This window comes from Silurus aristotelis (assembly GCF_946808225.1).
Source record: "Silurus aristotelis genome assembly, chromosome: 25".
In the NCBI taxonomy this organism is placed as follows: domain Eukaryota; kingdom Metazoa; phylum Chordata; class Actinopteri; order Siluriformes; family Siluridae; genus Silurus; species Silurus aristotelis.
Window position 1 is genome coordinate 8,970,505 of NC_139598.1, and position 19,472 is coordinate 8,989,976.

The 19,472-nt window shown below is 38.4% G+C and overlaps 1 protein-coding gene across 3 annotated transcripts in view; it reads right to left on the bottom strand.

Annotated features, from left to right (window-relative positions):
• The window catches only part of asap1b (ArfGAP with SH3 domain, ankyrin repeat and PH domain 1b), a 77,644-nt gene extending 60,643 nt beyond the window's left edge, over positions 1 to 17,001 (bottom strand). For all 3 annotated transcript variants that reach the window (XM_083529857.1, XM_083529855.1, XM_083529856.1), the window contains exons 1-3: positions 16,846 to 17,001; positions 16,534 to 16,611; positions 14,773 to 14,899 (exon numbers count right to left, since the gene is read on the bottom strand). In XM_083529857.1, coding sequence (XP_083385983.1) covers positions 14,773 to 14,899; positions 16,534 to 16,589 — 183 coding nt within the window. In that variant the 5' untranslated portion in view covers positions 16,590 to 16,611; positions 16,846 to 17,001. The remainder of the gene's footprint in view (positions 1 to 14,772; positions 14,900 to 16,533; positions 16,612 to 16,845) is intronic.
• Positions 17,002 to 19,472: the final 2,471 nt, after the last annotated feature.

The following is a 19,472-nucleotide window of genomic DNA, read 5'->3' on the forward strand; positions in this document are numbered from 1 at the left end:
AAAAAGCACTATGCCAATATGCGGAGGGTCTGCAGGCTAAAACAGATTTTATAATAAAAAAAAACAGGAGAATGAACAGACTTTTGACAGAAAGTTGACAGAAAGTCCATAGTAATTAAACATATATATTTATAAGGTTTGTTTTAATTACATTTTTGTTTATCTCATTACAATGAACCTTTTAAAAGTGTGGGATATAAACTGTGTATTATGTGAACATTTAGTAGTTGTTGTTTTGAGAGCAAAGAAAATAGTGCAAATCTGAGCAAATTTTACTTATATAAAATTATGTCTAGACAACTTAGTTAGAGCGATTTGGCAAATGCCAGGTCCTGTGGGTTGTTCCTGGTATGCAGTGGTTAGTACCTGTTAAAGGTGACCCAAAAAATGGGCAGCAAGACCAAAGGTTCATTGATACAAAGCAGAGCGAAGTGTGTAGAGCGAAGGATAGGACTGATCTCACATAAAGGCTACTATAGCACAAATTGCTACAGTAACCACCAAACTAAACAATGTTGAACCCTTTAATGGCAATAGTATTCCCTACTGGCAGTGGCCTCTCAATGACCTTTCAGCGGGATAATCCTCCCTGCTACGTTGCAAAAAGTGTCATGGAATGGTTTAAGGAAAATGACAAGGTTTTCAATGTGTTGACTTGGCCTTCACTTTCCATAGATCTCAATTCAAACAACAGAAGCATGAGGGATGTGTTTAGTAAAACAAGACTGTTGCATGGAAGCAACACCTCCAAGATGATCTGCTGATAACATCTTAGTGCCAGATACCACACTGCTCTTTATTGGCACAAGGGAGACGTTCACAATATTATACGAGTGGTTTTGGTTATGTGTGTGTGTGTGTGTGTGTGTGTGTATACATCATTAAAAAGCTGATTTATTTTAGTAATTCTTCTTCTTCTTCTTCTTTCGGCTGCTCCCATTAGGGGTCGCCACAGCGGATCATCCGTCTCCATACCACCCTGTCCTCTACATCTGCCTCTTTCACACCAACTACCTGCATGTCTTCCCTCACCTCATCCATGAACCTCCTCCTTGGCCTTCCTCTTTTCCTCCTACCTGGTGGCTCCATCTTCAGCATTTTTCTACCAATATAATTCATGTCCCTTCTCTGCACATGTCCAAACCATCTCAATCTCGCCTCCCTCACCTTGTCACCAAAACATCCTACATGTGCTGTCCCTCTAATAAACTCATTTCTAATCTTGTCCATCCTCGTCACTCCCAACGAAAACCTTAACATTTTCAGCTCTGCTACCTCCAGCTCCACCTCCTGTCTTTTACTCAATGCCACTGTCTCTAATCCATACAACATCGCAGGTCTCACCACAGTCCTATAAACTTTCCCTTTCATTCTTGCAGATACCCTACTATCACAAATCACTCCTGTCACTCTTCTCCACCCACTCCACCCTGCCTGCACTCTTTTCTTTACTTCTCTAACACACTCTCCATTACTTTGCACTGTTGACCCCAGGTACCTGAACTCCTCCACCTTCTCCACCTCTTCTCCCTGCAACCGCATCACTCCACTGCCCTCCCTCTCATTCACACACATGTACTCTGTCTTACTCCTACTGACTTTCATTCCCCTTCTCTCAAGCGCATATCTCCACCTCTCCAGGCTCTTCTCAACCTGCTCTCTACTCTCACCACAAATCACAATATCATCTGCAAACATCATAGTCCAGGGAGACTCCTGTCTGACCTCGTCCGTCAACCTGTCCATCACCACTGCAAACAGGAAAGGGCTCAGGGCCGATCCTTGATGCAGTCCAACCTTCACCCTGAACCAGTCTGTCGTACCTACTGCACACTTCACTGCCGTCACACTGTCCTCATACATGTCCTGCACCACCCTCACATACTTCTCTGGCACACCTGACTTCCTCATACAATACCACAACTCCTCTCTCGGTACCCTGTCGTACGCTTTCTCTAAATCCACAAATACACAATGCAGCTCCTTCTGTCCTTCTCTATACTTCTCCATCAACATCCTCAAAGCAAATAAGGCATCTGTGGTGCTCTTCCTCGGCATGAAACCATACTGTTGCTCACAGATGGTCACCTCTTCTCTCAGCCTGGCTTCCACTACTCTTTCCCATAACTTCATGGTGTGACTGATCAACTTAATTCCCCTGTAGTTACTGCAGGTCTGCACATCTCCCTTATGCTTAAAGATCGGTACCAGCACACTCCTTCTCCATTCCTCAGGCATCCTCTCCCCTTCCAGAATTCTGTTAAACAATCTGGTTAAAAACTCCACTGCCATCTCTCCTAAACATCTACACGCTTCTACCGGTATGTCATCTGGTCCAACCGACTTTCCATTCTTCATCCTCTTAATCGCTGCTCTCACTTCCTCCTTACTAATCCTATCTACATCCTGCTTCACCAACTCCACATCCTCCAATCTTCTCTCTCTCTGATTTTCCTCATTCATCAGCTGCTCAAAATACTCCCTCCATCTTCTCAACACACTCTCCTCACTAGTCAACACATTTCCCTCTCCATCCTTTATTGCTCTAACTTGCAGTACATCCTTCCCAGCTCGGTCCCTCTGCCTGGCCAATCGGTAAAAATCCTTTTCTCCTTCCTTAGTGTCCAACCTCTTATACAGCTCCTCATATGCCTTTTCCTTGGCTTTCGCCACATCCCTCTTCACCTGCTGCCGCATCTCCTTGTACTCCTGCCTACTTTTCTCATCACTCTGTCGATCCCACTTCTGTTTTGCCAACCTCTTTCCCTTAATGCTCTCCTGCACTTCCTCATTCCACCACCACGTCTCCTTGTCTTGCTTTCTATTTCCAGATGTCACACCAAGTACTTTTCTAGCTGCCTTCCTCATCACTCCTGCAGTAGTTGCCCAATCATCCGGCACCTCTTCACCACCACCAAGCCCCTGTCTGACCTCTTCCCTGAACCTCACACTACACTCTTCCTCCTTCAGTTTCCACCATCTTATTCTTCTTTCAAACCTTACTTTCCTCCTCTTCTTCTTCGCCTCCAAAACCATCCTACAGACCACCATCCGATGCTGTCTAGCTACACTGTCCCCCGCCAACACCTTACAGTCTCCAATCTCCTTCAGGTTGCATCTCCTACACAGAACATAATCCACCTGTGTGCACCTTCCTCCACTCTTATACGTCACCCTATGATCCTCCTTCTTCTTAAAATACGAATAAATAAGATTTATTTTAGTAATTCAATACAGGTAATTCAATATATATGATATAGATTCATCACACACAGACTGATATATTTCAAGTGTTTTGATTATTTTGGCTCACAGTTAACAAAAACCCACTAATTAAATCTCAACAAATTTGAATACTTCATAAGACCAACCAAAAAAACATTTTTAGTTAATTGTTAGCCCTCTGGAAAGTATGTTCATTTACTGTATTTGTACTCAATACTTGGTAGGGGCTCTTTTTGCTTTAATTACTGCCTCAATTCGGTGTGGCATGGAGGTGATCTGTCTGTGGCACTGCTGAGGTGGAATAGAAGCCCAGGTTTCTGACAGTGGCCTTCAACTCATTTGCATTTTTTGATCTCTTGTTTTCTCATTTTTCTCTTGACAATATGCCAAAGATTTCCTATGGGGTTTCAGGTCTGTCGAGTTTGCTGGCCAGTCAAGCACACCAACACCTGGGTCAATTAACCAACTTTTGTTGTTTTTGGCAGTTTGGGCAGGTGTCAAATCCTGCTGGAAAATGAAATCAGCATCTCCATAAAGCTGGTCAGCAGAGGGAAGCAAGAAGCAACAGTCCAGTGCTTTTTGTCCTTTGCCCAGGTAAGACACCTCTGACGTCGTCTCTGGTTCAGGAGTGGCTTCTATTTCAGTTTCTACAGTCAGTTGTAGCCCATGGATACGTCTGTGTGTGGTGGCTCCTGAAGCACTGACTCCAGCTGCAGTCCACTCTTTGTGAATCTCCCCAAATTCTTGAATGAGCTTCGTTTCACCTTTTTCTACCAAATTCTTTCCTTCCATTTAACTTTCCATTAATGTGCTTGGATACAGCACTCTGTAAACAGCAGCTTCTTTAGTGATGACCTTTTGTGTTTTACCCTCCATGTGCAGGGTGTCAGTGATCGTCTTCTGGACAACTGTCAAGTCAGCAGTCTTCTCAATGATTGTGTAGCCTGAACCAGACTAAGACACCATTTAAAGGCTCAGGAAACCTTTGCAGGTATTTGGATTGAATTGTGACACCACGAGTCTCCAATATTGAACCTTTTTGCAATATTCAGATTTTCTGAATTTTGGTTTTTCATCATCTGTAAGCAAAATTAAAAGAAATAAACACGACATATAATCAGTCTGTGTGTGATGAATCTATATAATATACAAGTTTCACTTTTAGTATTGAATTATTTAAATAAAATAACTTTTTAATGATATTCAAATTTATTGAGATGCACCTGTATGTGTGTGCACTAACGTGTTTTCACTGTGTTTTCAGACCATTTTTACAGACGCACCTGCTTAACTCTGGACCACTCTGGACAGGCAGACACTCTGGTTTTCTTTTAAAAAAAAGTTTTTTTCTCGCAACTCCGAGAACAGTCTACATTCAATAGAATCGCATTTTATCTAAATAAGCCTCTGATCCCTGGAGACTCTGTCTAACAATCATCTGTGGAGGAGACGGAACAAGACCGATGAAGCAGAGGAGCCTCGTTCATACACCAACAGCTTCAAACTTCAGGCCGACAACAGTTACTGGTGGATGCACCAAAAATGATGGATGTATACGAGAAATAAAGTCGGAATTGCGACAAATAACATTCGAATTGCGTGAAATAAAGTCAGCAAAGTTTGGCTTTTTTTTTCGGAAGCAGGCTTCCATACAACACAGAAGAAGCTGCAGAATGAAAAATGGAGAAACAGCGAGGGACGAAAGAAAACATCAGAAAGTTTCCAAAGTTTGTGATCATTTTAAACTAAAACAAACATAGTACAGTTTATTTGTATTTGCATTTTGATGTAATATGGCAATTAAATTAACTAAACAGGTTTAGTTTTCACAGACACTTTTTTTTGCAATTTCCACAATAAAAATGAACCTTTTTTTTTTTTTTTAAGAAAACAAATTACTTGTTTATTTTAAAAAAACGGTCTTGTTTTCTCCTGCTAACCCTATCCCAATTAATCAATTTATTGATGGACTAATCTAGGGTTAGGGTTGCTGCAGCCTGAGTCTGAATGGCATTGTTTTGCTGTTGAAGGGCAGTCATTATGGTCTGTTTTAGGCCCCATTATTCATTATTCATTAAACCACAAGCGTAACAAAGGAATTCCACATACGGCACGTTCTGTAGGACAGCTGGGAAACAGGCATGTAGATAATAAGTTATATGATACACTGCAATATTCAACATGCACTCATGGAGTTAGCCCAAGGCAGAGAAGTTTTAATCTCCAGGCCTGCAGAACATAGCATAATATTTGTGTACTGTTAAACTGCGCTGTCTGCATTCATGCCAAGGATTCAATCAGTTACAATATAACAAGACAATAGGTAGTTTATTACTAAAACATTGCCAATTCTGGAAATTGATTTGGAAATTACTGTTATATAACACAACAGCACACATCTATTAAAACATCACATTTCCAGCTTGGCTGAAAACTACTTTTTCTAAAATAAACAGAAATCAAATAGCTCATGAAAACAATACACCTTTATATTAATCAAAGACTACAAAATAATCACCCAAAAGTTTATGTGAACAGGAAAAACTTTAGTCAGCACAAGTACCCTAGCTGACTTGAGAGGCTTTTAGGCATGCTAATTTCCCTGAAGGCTTTTCTAACCTCACGTTACAGCAGCATTAAATATTGACCCTGTACCTCTGCATAATTTACATCAACACACAAGGGGAAATGACTCAGCTTTTACAAACGACTGACAGCCATAAACCATTACAGCCATGTAACTGTCATTTACATTAAATTCAGAGAGAACATGAGAGAGAGTGTGTGTGTGTGTGGGGGGGGGGGATAAATGTGTCCAGAAGAATAGGAATATCTGACAGTTCTGACCCAACAAGGACAAAGCTAAAAATACATAAATGCTTTATTCTTAGTTATAAAAACAGGTGTCTGCACACATGGCGTTTTATTGAGCCAGTATTCTAACATGCTCATTAAAGTTTATTGCTTTTGTCATTTTATAATGTTAAATGTTTTAATTATTTTTAGATAAAGCTTATCAAAAACTGTACCATAATTGTAGTAAATCAAGATAAAATCCTATCACTTCCTTGAAAGTTTGAATTATGTGTACACATCAAATACACAAATACATAAACATCAAACCAAAATAGTTATAGTGCAAACTCCTGAGGGTAAACAGGACCATAGGAAGGAATTCATCGCAAGATCATTCGGACATAACTTCCAATCAGTCAGCCTCTTTACAGTGTAACCCTAGATGTGTTTTTAACAGAGTACATATATGCTGGAGTCTGACAATAAAACAAAGAATTGAATTTACAGCTGTGCCACACATCTGGCAGGTGTGCTCACCCTGGATGACACTTTGTAGAACTCCCGTTACAGTTATTTGGAATATCAGGCAGCTTTTAAACTAAATCCCATGAGTGTATGTGTATTACAGATTGCAAAGCTCCTCTCCACACTGTAGACCTCCTGATTACAGTCAGATCTCACTCATGCAATCTTTCTCTATCACCCTTTACACACACAGAATGATTAGTACTATTGCTGCCATGTACATACGGCATGTGTAACAGATGGTTCGCGTTTAGGATGTAGACGCCGAACCTGGGAGGCAGCTGGTCTAAGAGGTGATGGATGACCAAAGGCTTCTTAATTAAAGAAAAAAAGACAAATGCAGCCCGGACCGAATCCTATAAGGTAAACAACAGGAGACCAGGAGGAACCTGATTAAGGGTAAGTCATAAAATGTGCACGCAAGTTAACGGAGTTGACTGTCTGCTTTGATGAGTGATTAGGGATGGCACCAGCCCAATATCCAACACTGAAAACTGAATATCCGAGGAAAAAATATCAAATCCTGTCAAAGCCTATATAAATATCAAATCTGGTCATAATAACATGCTATTTGTTTTTAGCAATTCAGGAATTATTTATTTATATTATACAATTTATACAGTACAATTGGATTTTCAGATTGTATGCCAAATGCCACTGTTTTGATTGTGACTTTGGACTTGATTATAAATATAAAATATAAAGTTTCTCATTTAAAAATAGCGTGGTATCAGAAGATAATCAGGGTTCCAGTAATGGATTTGATATTTAAATTACAATGAAAGAAACAGTGGCATTGCTCCAAGTCTGACTAGATAGGAAATATGAATCACTACTAAAAGTATCTTGTATTTTGTTCCCTCCAGCTGAGTGTTTGCAATGATCAAGCATTCTGGGACACTTCCATTATTGTTGTTTCACGACATGGGGTATACCAGAGGTGCAGCACCTTGTCCACTGAATAATCGACTGGAATTCCTTTAAAACAGCATAAAATCATTGCAACCGTTTATTGCAATACAACTGACAATCCACCACAAAGGAAAATAAACGCATTGTTTAAAATAATAAAATCTATAAAAAAAAAATTTTTTTTAAATCATGAAAATAAAATGCATTACTTCACGTGGAATGGATGCCAACTCAGTTGCCGTATGTTTTTTCTTTCATGTCTAAGTTCACCTTGATAAATATTGAAGCTAGAATACAACCGCATGCTAAAAACCCTCTGATGAATGAAAACTGTTCTCTCACCTTTGTCCCCCCTTTTCTATATTTTATATTGTTTTTTAATTAATGACAAAACATGTCTATCAAAACCACTAGTATTGCATTATATCTGACTTGGTGATCTGAAGCCTAGGACTTAAAGCATTTGCACGATAAGATTTTCAGGAGCACCAAGCCCTCAATTACCAAAATGATACTAGTCAATACACACACACGCGCGCACACACGCGCGCACACACAAAATCAGTATAACGGATCAGAACATAATAAAAGGAATACTTTTTCACATGAAATTATTTAATGTGGTATTCCACTAAAAACCTCCCAGCATTATATAACCTTTCTCCAGAGGAAAATGTTTTGTAACAGCCACTCATAGACTTGTTCCTTGCTGCGATGTGCAGGACACAGCAAGCAGACATCAGTACAAAGGTTATATAATGCCCATTTGCCCTTTTATATTTTTTGTGAATGTGAGGTAAACAACATCCATGAAGTATGCTGAGGGTACAATGTATATACAAACATAAGTAGATAGTTGAACTTGCTGTAGAACAATGACAGCACAAATCTACATTAAATTCAGCATGATATTCACACTCTACTACCAATTAACTAATAAAGGTCTCCATTGCCTATAGATTCACCATCTTGCTGTGCAGTTGTAAAAGGCTTCTTTTCACACCTGTATCACAGCTTGCTCGTTACTTCTGTTAATAGTTTATGCAGATACATGAAAACACATATATATACACATACATGCATACATGCATACACACACATACACACAGTATCTCACAAAAGTGAATCCACCACTCACATTTCTTCTCGAGGAACAATACTATAGAAATAAAACTTGGATATATTTTAGTGTAGTCAATGTGCAGTTTGTATAGCAGTACAGATTTACAGTCCTCTGAAAAAATAACTCAACATACAGTCTTTATTTTCAAAATAGCTGGAAACTGAAGTAAGTACACCCTTAGTGAACATGTCAAAACTGTGTCCAAAGTGTCAATATTTTGTGTGAGCACCATTGTTATCTACACTGCCTTAAAATTCCTGGGTATGGAATTCACCAAAACTGAGGATGTTGCTGGGATCCTCTTCCACTCCTCCATAATGACATCATGGATCTGCTGGATGTTAGACACATGGTGCTATTTCACCTTTCACTTAAGGTCTGGAGACATACGTGGCCACCTTCACCTTCAGCTTCCTCAGCAAGGCAGTTGTCATCTTGGTGGTGTGTTTGGGGTCGTTATTATGTTGGGAACCTGCCGTTCGGATCAGTTTCTGGGGGGGGGGGGGGGGGGGGGGGCATCATGTTCTGCTTCAGAATGTCACAGTACATGTTGGAATCCATGTTTTCCTCAATAAACCACAGCTCCCCAGTACCAGCAGTACTCATGCAGCCCCAGACCATGATGCCACCACCACCATGCTTGACTGTAGGCAACACACAATTTCCTTGGTGCTGCTCACCAGGACGTCGCCACACATGCTGGACAATATCTAAACCCCAAACAAGTTTATCTTCGTCTCATCGGACCACATGACATCGTTCCAGTAATTCATGCTCTTGGACAGGTTGTTTTCAGCAAACTGTTTGCAGGCTTTATTGTGAACCAGCTTCAGAAGAGGCTTCCTTCTAGGAGGATAAAAATGCAAACCCACTTGTTGCAGTGTGCGATGTATGACCTGAGCACTGACAAGCCACCCTTCTGCTTCTGAAAACTCTAAAGCAATGCTGCAGCACTCATGCGTCTGTTTTTTAAAGCAGCTTCTGCACCTGACGCACAGCACAAGGACTCAACTTCTTTAATCGACCCGTGCGAGGTCTGTTCTGAGAAAACCCGTCTTGGAAAACCTCTGTATAACTGTGGCCACTGTACTGCTCCAGGGTGTTACTGATCTTTTTGTCTAGGCCATCTTTGTGGAGAGCAACAATTCTAATTCTCAAATGCTTTGCCACAAGGTCCCATGTTGAACATCCAGTGGTCACTATGAGAGAAGTGTACTCAAAGCACTACATTTTAACTGCTCTAATACAACATGAACAAATTTGTATGGTCCAATCAAGCAGACAAAAACATGATAAATAGGACATGTGGCTTTGCATGATGACACAACATATAGCTGTTATCACTTTTATGTACTCTTTTTTTTTTGCCAGCTATTTTGGCAATAATGGCTGTATGGAGTGTTTTTTTTTTTCCAAAGCACAGTAAATCTATACTGCTATACAGGCTGCACATATGCACAAGTTTCATTTCTATAGTATTGTCCCAAGAGAAAGCATACTAAAATTACTGCTGACATGTGAGGGGTGTACTCACTTTTGTGAGATAGTGTATAATATATTAGCAGATAAGATCAAACACTCCTATTACTAGGGACACATTACCCTTCTCAAATGTATTTAATAACAGGCCAAAGGTCAGACTGTGCTAATCCATGTGATGAAAGTATTAATATCTTTTTAATTTTGGTAATTGTATTATTTAATCTGGATTATATCTGCAGCTATCGATTATTGTAGTAATCGATTTCTACTGATTAGTCAATTGATTAGTCAAGTAATCAGGTAAGAAGTACTTTTTCTTCATTAAAGAGCAATTATAAATATACAAGAGAAAATAAGACGGGTCTCTTAAAATTAACAAGTAATTTGTTTCTTTTTTTAGAAAAATTACATTAAAATACAAATACAAATATAAAAATAAATAAATAAATAAATCATCAATAAAAAATATAAAAACTAATTTTAAATGACAAAATTATAAGGTATTAACACAGTATGGTGTTTTCTTTATGTTTTAGAAACTTTTTGTTGTGTTGTTTGACCGGAATCTTCTCCTCACCCCTCACAGTTTTCTCTTTATTGCTCCATTTTTCATTCTACAGTTCTACAGTATTTCTGTTTTTACCTGTCCGGTGGTCTCATCTATAAACTTGGCGTACGCACAAAACGAGGCTGAAAACGTTGTGGTCTATTAAAAAAAACAGGAAAAATTGCGCACTTGTAAGTAAACTCAACGTGGAAGTGCAGAAGGTGAGAGGAGAATTGGACAGACGGCGAACTAAACTTTGCGTGGAAAGTGTCATATGCACATTTGCAGCCCCGTTTTGTGTGTGCCCCACGTTTTTAAATGGGACCCCAGAGCGGTCTAGAGGGTTCATCAATAAAAATGGTCTGTGGGGAAACACAGTGCTCAATTTTAGTTAAATGGACTAATCTAAGCATTGAAACAAATAATACTCGAGGAATCGTTTTAGCCCTAATCTAGATTATAAAATCACATCAGCCATGTGAACATGTGCACTGAACAGATGCATTATCATTCCGAGAAAAGTTAAGTCATGGTGGTTTTCCTGTGGAAGCCAATTACAGTCCCAACAAGGGATTTTTTTGGTGTATTTTGTACAGATCTGCAAAATCAGACTCTGATTTGTGTGTATTGAATGATAGCTAATTTAAAAAAGATTGGCCCTGCAACCTCTCACTTTTTACTTCCAAGCACTATATGTTAATATTAATGAGCAATTCTGACAATGATGTTCCGCAAGATCAAACCAAATTTATCATAATTTTCCCACTCTTCTAAAGAAAAGTGTTTGGCTTCTTACAATTCTCATTTATATAAATATTGGCATTCCTTTTAACAGTTAACAAAACATTTTTTGCCACCCAAACTACACTAGGGGGGTACATAAAAGAAAGAAAAAAACATTTATCAAAAGAAAAGACTAATAATATTCATTCTTTTAAAATCAATGTTAATCTCACCAAAGAAGCTACAGCTAGCAGTAAGAAACTAATTATAAAAATATGAAAAAGAAGAATTAAAGAGAGGCTGCATTTCTCCCACGTTCACTTTAACTCAAAAATGCTGTTTCTCACGGTCAACAAACCTGATCATTCTCTAGATGTTTCACTGAAATTAATTCTGAACTCTAAAATACAGCATCAAGCTTCAACTATACGAGCAAATCCATTGCACAAACGTTGGGTTTGACAGGCATGGCATAAAAAAGCAGAAACAAGTACCGTATTTTCCGGACTATAAGCCACTACTTTTTTCCTACGCTTCGAACCCCGCGGCTTAAACAACGAAGCGGCTAATTTATGGATTTTTTTTCAGGGTTTTTCCCGGTTTCACAAACTTCATGCCAAAAAACTGAGCACCATAATATTAGACCAATGAAATTGCCAAACGGGTTAACGTGAACCAATGAAACTCTTTATATTAAACAGCGCTCCCACTGAATCGGGCCGCACCACATCACAAATATAGATGAGGTTCCTCTGACGTTTGACCTGCCGCTCACTCAGACTGTCAACAGGAAATGCGAATCATTCGTCACGCTGAAAACAACCGGGCATGAAAAAACACACTTCACCTGTGTTCTGAGCTGCATGGCATCAGGAGAAAAGCTTCACAGATGGTGAACCACAGATGGTTAAATGCACGATGATACCAAAATAAATAGAGAAATAGTTGTGAAAGGAAGGAGGAAGACAGTGAACAATGACTTTCTTGGTAGGCTACTGTTTAAATACTGTTTAGAAGTCGTTGTAACACGTTGAGTCTGGGTCATGGGAGAGCTCACTAATTCCAGTTGCAACAGAAATCATATAAGCACAGACAGGTTTCCAAACTCATGCTTTTTTATAGCGTTACGGGTTAGTCAAAGAAACTTAAAAATGAGCATCAGAAAATAATAAGGACATATTCCTCGGTCTTGCACACATGCAGTAATACCGGTAAAATGCGGCGGCAGGCTATTCCCAAAATGCCACTCTGCTCTTAAAGGAGCCACAACATATTTCATTCATTACACTGTGTAACAGACACTATCTTTCGTTAAAGCCTGTGTAAAGTTCATTAGTTTCAGTGTAGACACCTGCGGCTTATTTATGTTCAAAATAAAAATCTTTGTAAAATTCAGTAGGTAGGCTCATATATGGGTGCGCTTTATAGTCCGGAAATTATGGTAGTCATTTTGCTCTGACCACACTGCATCACAAGAAAGTGAGCAGAATCCAGGCAGGTCTAAAAATACATTAATCTGTGTTAAATGACTTAATGGTTAAAACTTTTTTCAGGTATAAGTACTAACAAAAAATTCCCCTAGGTCATGGACAGCCAAATCATCCACATTAACAAAATGATTACCTAATACCTCCACACATGTAAATGAGCAAAGACACAGTGAAGCAAGAGCACCAAAGCTGTTTAACTTGAACAGCTGAAAATACTGTACGAATGTATACAATGTTAGTGGTGTGATTTAGAGAATGCACGACAGTATGAGCTGTTTAAATTAATGTTTCATTGCTTTAACATTTTGGCCACATTATACAATTTGTGTAAAAAACTGAACAGAATCCCTGTGGGAAATAACTGCAAAAGAGAAGGTCAGACGAGATATGAGGTCCCAACGTTACCATTCGCCCTGCAGCTCTTTCCTGCCTTTGTATTGGTCTGGCAGTACCTTTCTTTTTTGTTATTTGAAAATTGCTAACTGATACAAAGGTAGGATTGAGTTGTTCTGTTGAATGGTTATGGTGAATCTGTTGAGTTATTTCATTAAATGTCAAAAGCTAACGAACTTAAATAGCCACTTGTCTGCTGTGCGGTCATGTTCCTGTTATTCATTCTGAAAGTTCCACCTGGGGAAGGGCCTGAGCCCAGTGTGGACAAATTTATGACAGTAGTGAACTTTTTTAATAGAAAAATCTGCTGACGTTCTAAACAGACATTACTGACTGTCACGCTCTTGACATGGCTCTTCATTTCACATCACAGAGCTGTTTGCATAAGCTGAAGCAGCAAGTTCAGTCAACTCACCACCACTGAGACAAGCCTGACTGAGATGCTCTTACACAAATCTATGTCCCTCAAAATCCTCTGATTACCACTGTACTCAATGACCAATCACGGATCACCACCGCACCCAATGACCAATCACTGATCCCCACTGCACCCAATGACCAATCATGGATCACCATCGCACCCAATGACCAATCATGGATCACCATCGCACCCAATGACTAATCACTGATCACCATTGTACCCAGTGACCAATTACTGATCACTTTTGCACCAAACAACCAATCACTGACTACCACTGTCTGCACTTTCGTTAGAAAATGCAGTACTTGGTAAACACAGTGGGCAGCATAGTGGGGCATGGGGTAGTTCTGATATACTGGTACAGTAACTAGTTAAAGTTACTGTCTAACTAAAGTTCTGTATGTTCTCCTCATGGCACTGTAGGTTTCCTATGGTTACACCATAGTCCTTCCACCATCCAAAAACACCCCATTGGAATCCTATATGTGGGATTGTGTGCATAAATGTGCATTGTGACTGAACAGGCATCCTATCCAGTATGTACTGTTCCCCTTACACCTACAGTTCCCAGGATTCAGATCCACCATGAGCCTCACCACAGTTTGGTGTAACACGGTTTGATGTGAAAACCATCATGATGAGCACCATGAAGATCCAAACTACTCTAGATCATCAGGTAAATTCTAGACTCTCTAAGAACACAGGGGCTACATAAACGAGATGACCACACTGTCAGAGCCTATAACAGACTTACATTACTTCATTATAATAAGGGTTCTCTTTATAACAATGTCTGATTGCACTATTAGAGGATGTAAAGGGGGACAAAAAAACATGATGCATTAATGATGTCAAAAAATGAGAGAAAGTAAATATGCTTTACAATCTGAAAGGACAAAATTTTGCATTTGATACTTTTATCAAGCATAAGGAACCCAGAGAGTATGATGCTGCTTTGCCACGCTCCATCTGCACAGCTCTGATGCATGCCAGCGTGTGAAAACCTGAACAATATCGCCCACTCTGGGTCTGTTTTCTCCTCATTCTTTGACTCATCGCCATCAGTGCGGTCTTATGAGACACGCAGGCCATGTTTTTTTGTTATTGTTTTTTGGGTTTTTTTTGCAGCTCTTACCTCCTCTAAAACACTGACGGTGTTCCTGCAGCTCTGGAGGCGGGTCGTGAAGCTGGATGTGGTGGGCGAGTTGTAGTCTTCCGTCGTCTCCGAGAGAAACTCGGACACCGAGATCTGATCCGGCATCCTACAGCCAGGTGTAGTCCAAACACAACGTGCAAATGGGTCTTTAGACAACAGAAATCATTCACAGACAAAAAACTTCCGAGGCGCTGAGTGTGTGCGCGTGTATGTGAGTGGTTGGGGAGGGCGCGCGCGCGCACGAGATGCCAGTCGCACGCGCAGCAAAGCAACCTTCTGCGAAAACGAGTGCGAAATAACCAAACAAAACCTTTAAGATTTATAAACGAATATATTGAATAATGTCCCGTTTCCTGTCTGTGTGGACGTTTTAGCTGTACAAGCCCCAGACACAGCTGTCTCAACGATTCGGTCCTGGTTTCATCACACGCGTTGAAATGAACTAGCGGCAGATGCCCACATTCCCGGTGATGTTCAAGTGCCAAACAAACGTCGCTAACGCTAACTGCTAACAAAACGGCATTTCACGGTGCACACGGTCTCCTTCGAAGCCCAACAAAACTATTCAACGACCACGCAGCCTGTTTATCCGGTAATTTGTAAAATAAATGCACAGCTTCTTGACTGACTGACTGACTGACTCTCTCTCTCTCTCTGTTTCATCCGCCCACAGTAACGGCCGCACGACTGCGCATGCCCGGAGTCACGCGCCGCTCTTGTGATACCGAGAACATGATGCTAAAGAGAAAATCAGAAGTGTTTGTTCACTATATGAAAAATTAATAACACATTTATGATTGGGGTTTTTTTGTTTGTTTGTTTGTTTTTACATAATTATGCATCTTAATGAAAGGGTTAAAGTGATTTAGCTCTCTAACAATAGTTCTGTTGTGAATCACACTCACTGGGCTCTTGTACTGTATAAATTGAGCCCCATTTAAATAAAACTATTTCAAATACATCAAGCTTTAGTTTATTCTGCATTTTGGAAAGAGTCTCCAGTATCAGTGCTTTTGTAACAGTTTTTTAAGTAAAGCTGTTTAAGTTGTCCACCAATGCACTATCAAAATGCATTTTGGTCATAAATTCAGTGGAACTTATAATAGCTGTTATAGAAACTGGTCATTTTTTTTTTATAATAACATTTAATATTTTAAACAAAGATTTGAAAATGACAATAAAGAAATATATAAAACACTTAATATCGTTTTTATTTTTTTTCTTATTTTTCTGAATGATTTGCAAATGTTCAAAGTCTAGTAAGTCTAATATTATATTCTAATTAAAAACCACAACATAATATGAGCCATAGAAAATGTATAATGTACATAATATAATATAAAAACTTCACTCATTATTATATATTTCTATGTGGCATAATAAATAAATAAATAAATAAATAAATAAATAAATAAATAAATAAATAAACAAACAAACAAATAAATAAATAAATAAATGTAAAAAAAATTTTATTGTGACAGAAATAAACCTACATCTGATGCGGGAATGTCTTTAAGTCACTTAAGCATTTAAGAAGTGTGAGTTTGTTTATGTGACATTTTTTTAAGGCAATATCAAAAATATGATTAATAATCAATTTGTCAAATAAACACTGACTATTGACACTAATCATCAAATATCAATGTAATCAATGCATTACATATAAAAATCAACAGGTTGTTTACAGACATTCATGTAGTTAAACAAATATATTTGCATGCCAAAAGCTACATTTCTTACCGGTTCCATAAAGGGTCCTTTGAGGAAAAACTTAAACGGGACGTTGATGCTCTCATACCTTTGCAGTTAGTTTCTGGCCTTTATAAATAATAAATAAAATCGAGAGTTAAATTTTTTTGAAAAAAAACCCTGCTTTTTTAGTTGTTGTTATCTTAATCTTAAATGGTGTTATTAGATAAAAAAAAGGTATCAAAAACCATCTGTTGATATTTGAATTAGTTAATATTAAATATCCAATATATTCTTTAAGCTTCAGTGTTGAATTCTGACCTATTGTTTTTAAATAATCAGACCTGAACTAAACACACTTACCCCAAACACTACTGGTGGTTGTTGCCTAATTAGTGTACATCAAGCAAAGTGTCAAGACGAGAAAAGTTTCTCTCTGTAAGCTTCATGGCAACTCTATACACACTGCCATCCTTAATGAGCTCAGTGGCTTTGTGTGTGTGTGTGTGTGTGTGTGTGTGTGTGTGTGTGTGTGTGTGTGTGTGTGTGTGTGTGTGTGTGTGTGTGTGTTCTATTCGAGAGGAAGGGAGAAGCTACAATGTGTATGGAAAAATAGCCAACGACAATAGGCACAGGATCCAGAATTTAAAGCAGCAGGAAATGAGGAAATGCACTAGCACTGTGGAAGGAAATGGCAGAGCTGTGGAGGAGTTTCCTCATGCATTTGTGCCTCCTGAACAGCAAGCGATGTCCAGAGTTTCACAGGAGATCTTAAACACTCTCTCTCTTTGTTTCTCTGTCTGCCTGGCTGGTGTAGTTCACAATACATAAACAAAATAAAAAATCTATTACTTACATTCAATGTACAAATGTTAGCAGGAAAAAAAAAAAATTAGCAGGAAGTACATACCATATCGGCTCACTATATAATGATCATATTGTAATACAGTAATCCTCCGCTTTACCGCGGTTGAAATGACGTGTCCACGGTTTATCGCTGAATCACATTTGCCACATAACTCATTTGTTTCTCTGATTTTCCCGGTCTCTCGTGGATAGCATGATTGACCAAAAAACTTATATCGAATTGTTTTTATGGAGTTTTATGTTGAAATAAATACATTTATTAATAAAAATATAATTATTAATTATACAATTAAGTAAAATGTTAATACAGTACATTACAATACTTTTAATAGAATTTTTGGAGTGGCGTTTGTTTATCACGGGAGGTTTTGGAACGTAACCACTCTGGTAAACAGCGGATTACTGTATTACAGTTAATGAAGCATCTTAATTAAATTTAATCTAACACAATCCAGCTAGAGTTTATCTCAAATTACAAATGGACAATAGCAGGCTAATTTCTTATTGTATGTTCTGATTATACAGATCCTACCATAGCCGGGTAACTAAAGTTTGTTAGCTGCCCGGCAATGGATATTCCATGTAGATCACGTACGTTCTTGTTTTTTTTCCCTTATAGTATTGAGAACTGATAATTCTGTTGACAAATCAGAAAACAGAAGAAAAAGTACATTTATAACTCAGTAAAATAGAAAAAATCAGGACCCTTTTTAAACAATAACTCACGGTAAACATTTTTTCAAGTGGTTTACAAGTTACTTATTTATTTCCACCCATTTTCTTTATGTTCATTTACATTTTGGGAAAACATTTAAATCGTTTGTGGTTTTAAAGTTGATGATGTTACTTTGTGAAAACTAGCGAAGACCCAGACTATTTTATATATGTCCTGATAAATAACACAGAACTTAAGGAAGGTCTACTTTATTTTTCCCATTACTGTACTGTATACCACCTCACCCATTGATGTGAGCATGTATGACTGCCAATTAAACCTGTCCCCTTTGTATTTTTATATTTTGTGATTTATCTTTTTTGATTAAATGTAAAATGTATAGTGCTTTTAACAATGGATATTATCCTAAATCAGCTTTACAAAAATAAAGAGGTTATATAGTATGAATTTATGAAAATATGATTCTTCAAAAAGGAGTAGGAAGGAAAACATTATTTTATTATTTCCTATTCTATTGCTGTGTTGTTTGGTTTCTTTTTGGTTTCTTATTTTGTGCTCTTAAATCGTGGCTTTTGCTTTCTGTGCACAACTTTTGTCCATCCCTCATCACCCAAAATGACTCATTATGTGTAATTTTCCTGTTTTTCACAGGCTGGTGGATTTTCTGCTAAAAAGCAAACAATGTATATATATATATATATATATATATATATATATATATATATATATATATATATATATATATATATATATATATACAGTGAGGAAAATAAGTATTTGAACACCCTGCTATTTTGCAAGTTCTCCCACTTAGAAATCATGCAGGGGTCTGAAATTGTCATCGTAGGTGCATGTCCACTGTGAGAGACATAATCTAAAAAAAAAATCCAGAAATCACAATATATGATTTTTTAACTATTTATTCGTATGATACAGCTGCAAATAAGTATTTGAACACCTGTCTATCAGCTAGAATTCTGACCCTCAAAGACCTGTTAGTCTGCCTTTAAAATGTCCACCTCAACTACATATAATTATCCTAAATTAGATGCATTTGTTTGAGGTCGTTAGCTGCATAAAGACACCTGTCCACCCCATACAATCAGTAAGAATCCAACTACTAACATGGCCAAGACCAAAGAGCTGTCCAAAGACACTAGAGACAAAATTGTACACCTCCACAAGGCTGGAAAGGGCTACGGGGAAATTGCCAAGCAGCTTGGTGAAAAAAGGTCCACTGTTGGAGCAATCAATAGAAAATGGAAAAAGCTAAACATGACTGTCAATCTTCCTCGGACTGGGGCTCCATGCAAGATCTCACCTCGTGGGGTCTCAATGATCCTAAGGAAGGTGAGAAATCAACCCAGAACTACACGGGAGGAGCTGGTCAATGACCTGAAAAGAGCTGGGACCACCGTTTCCAAGGTTACTGTTGGTAATACACTAA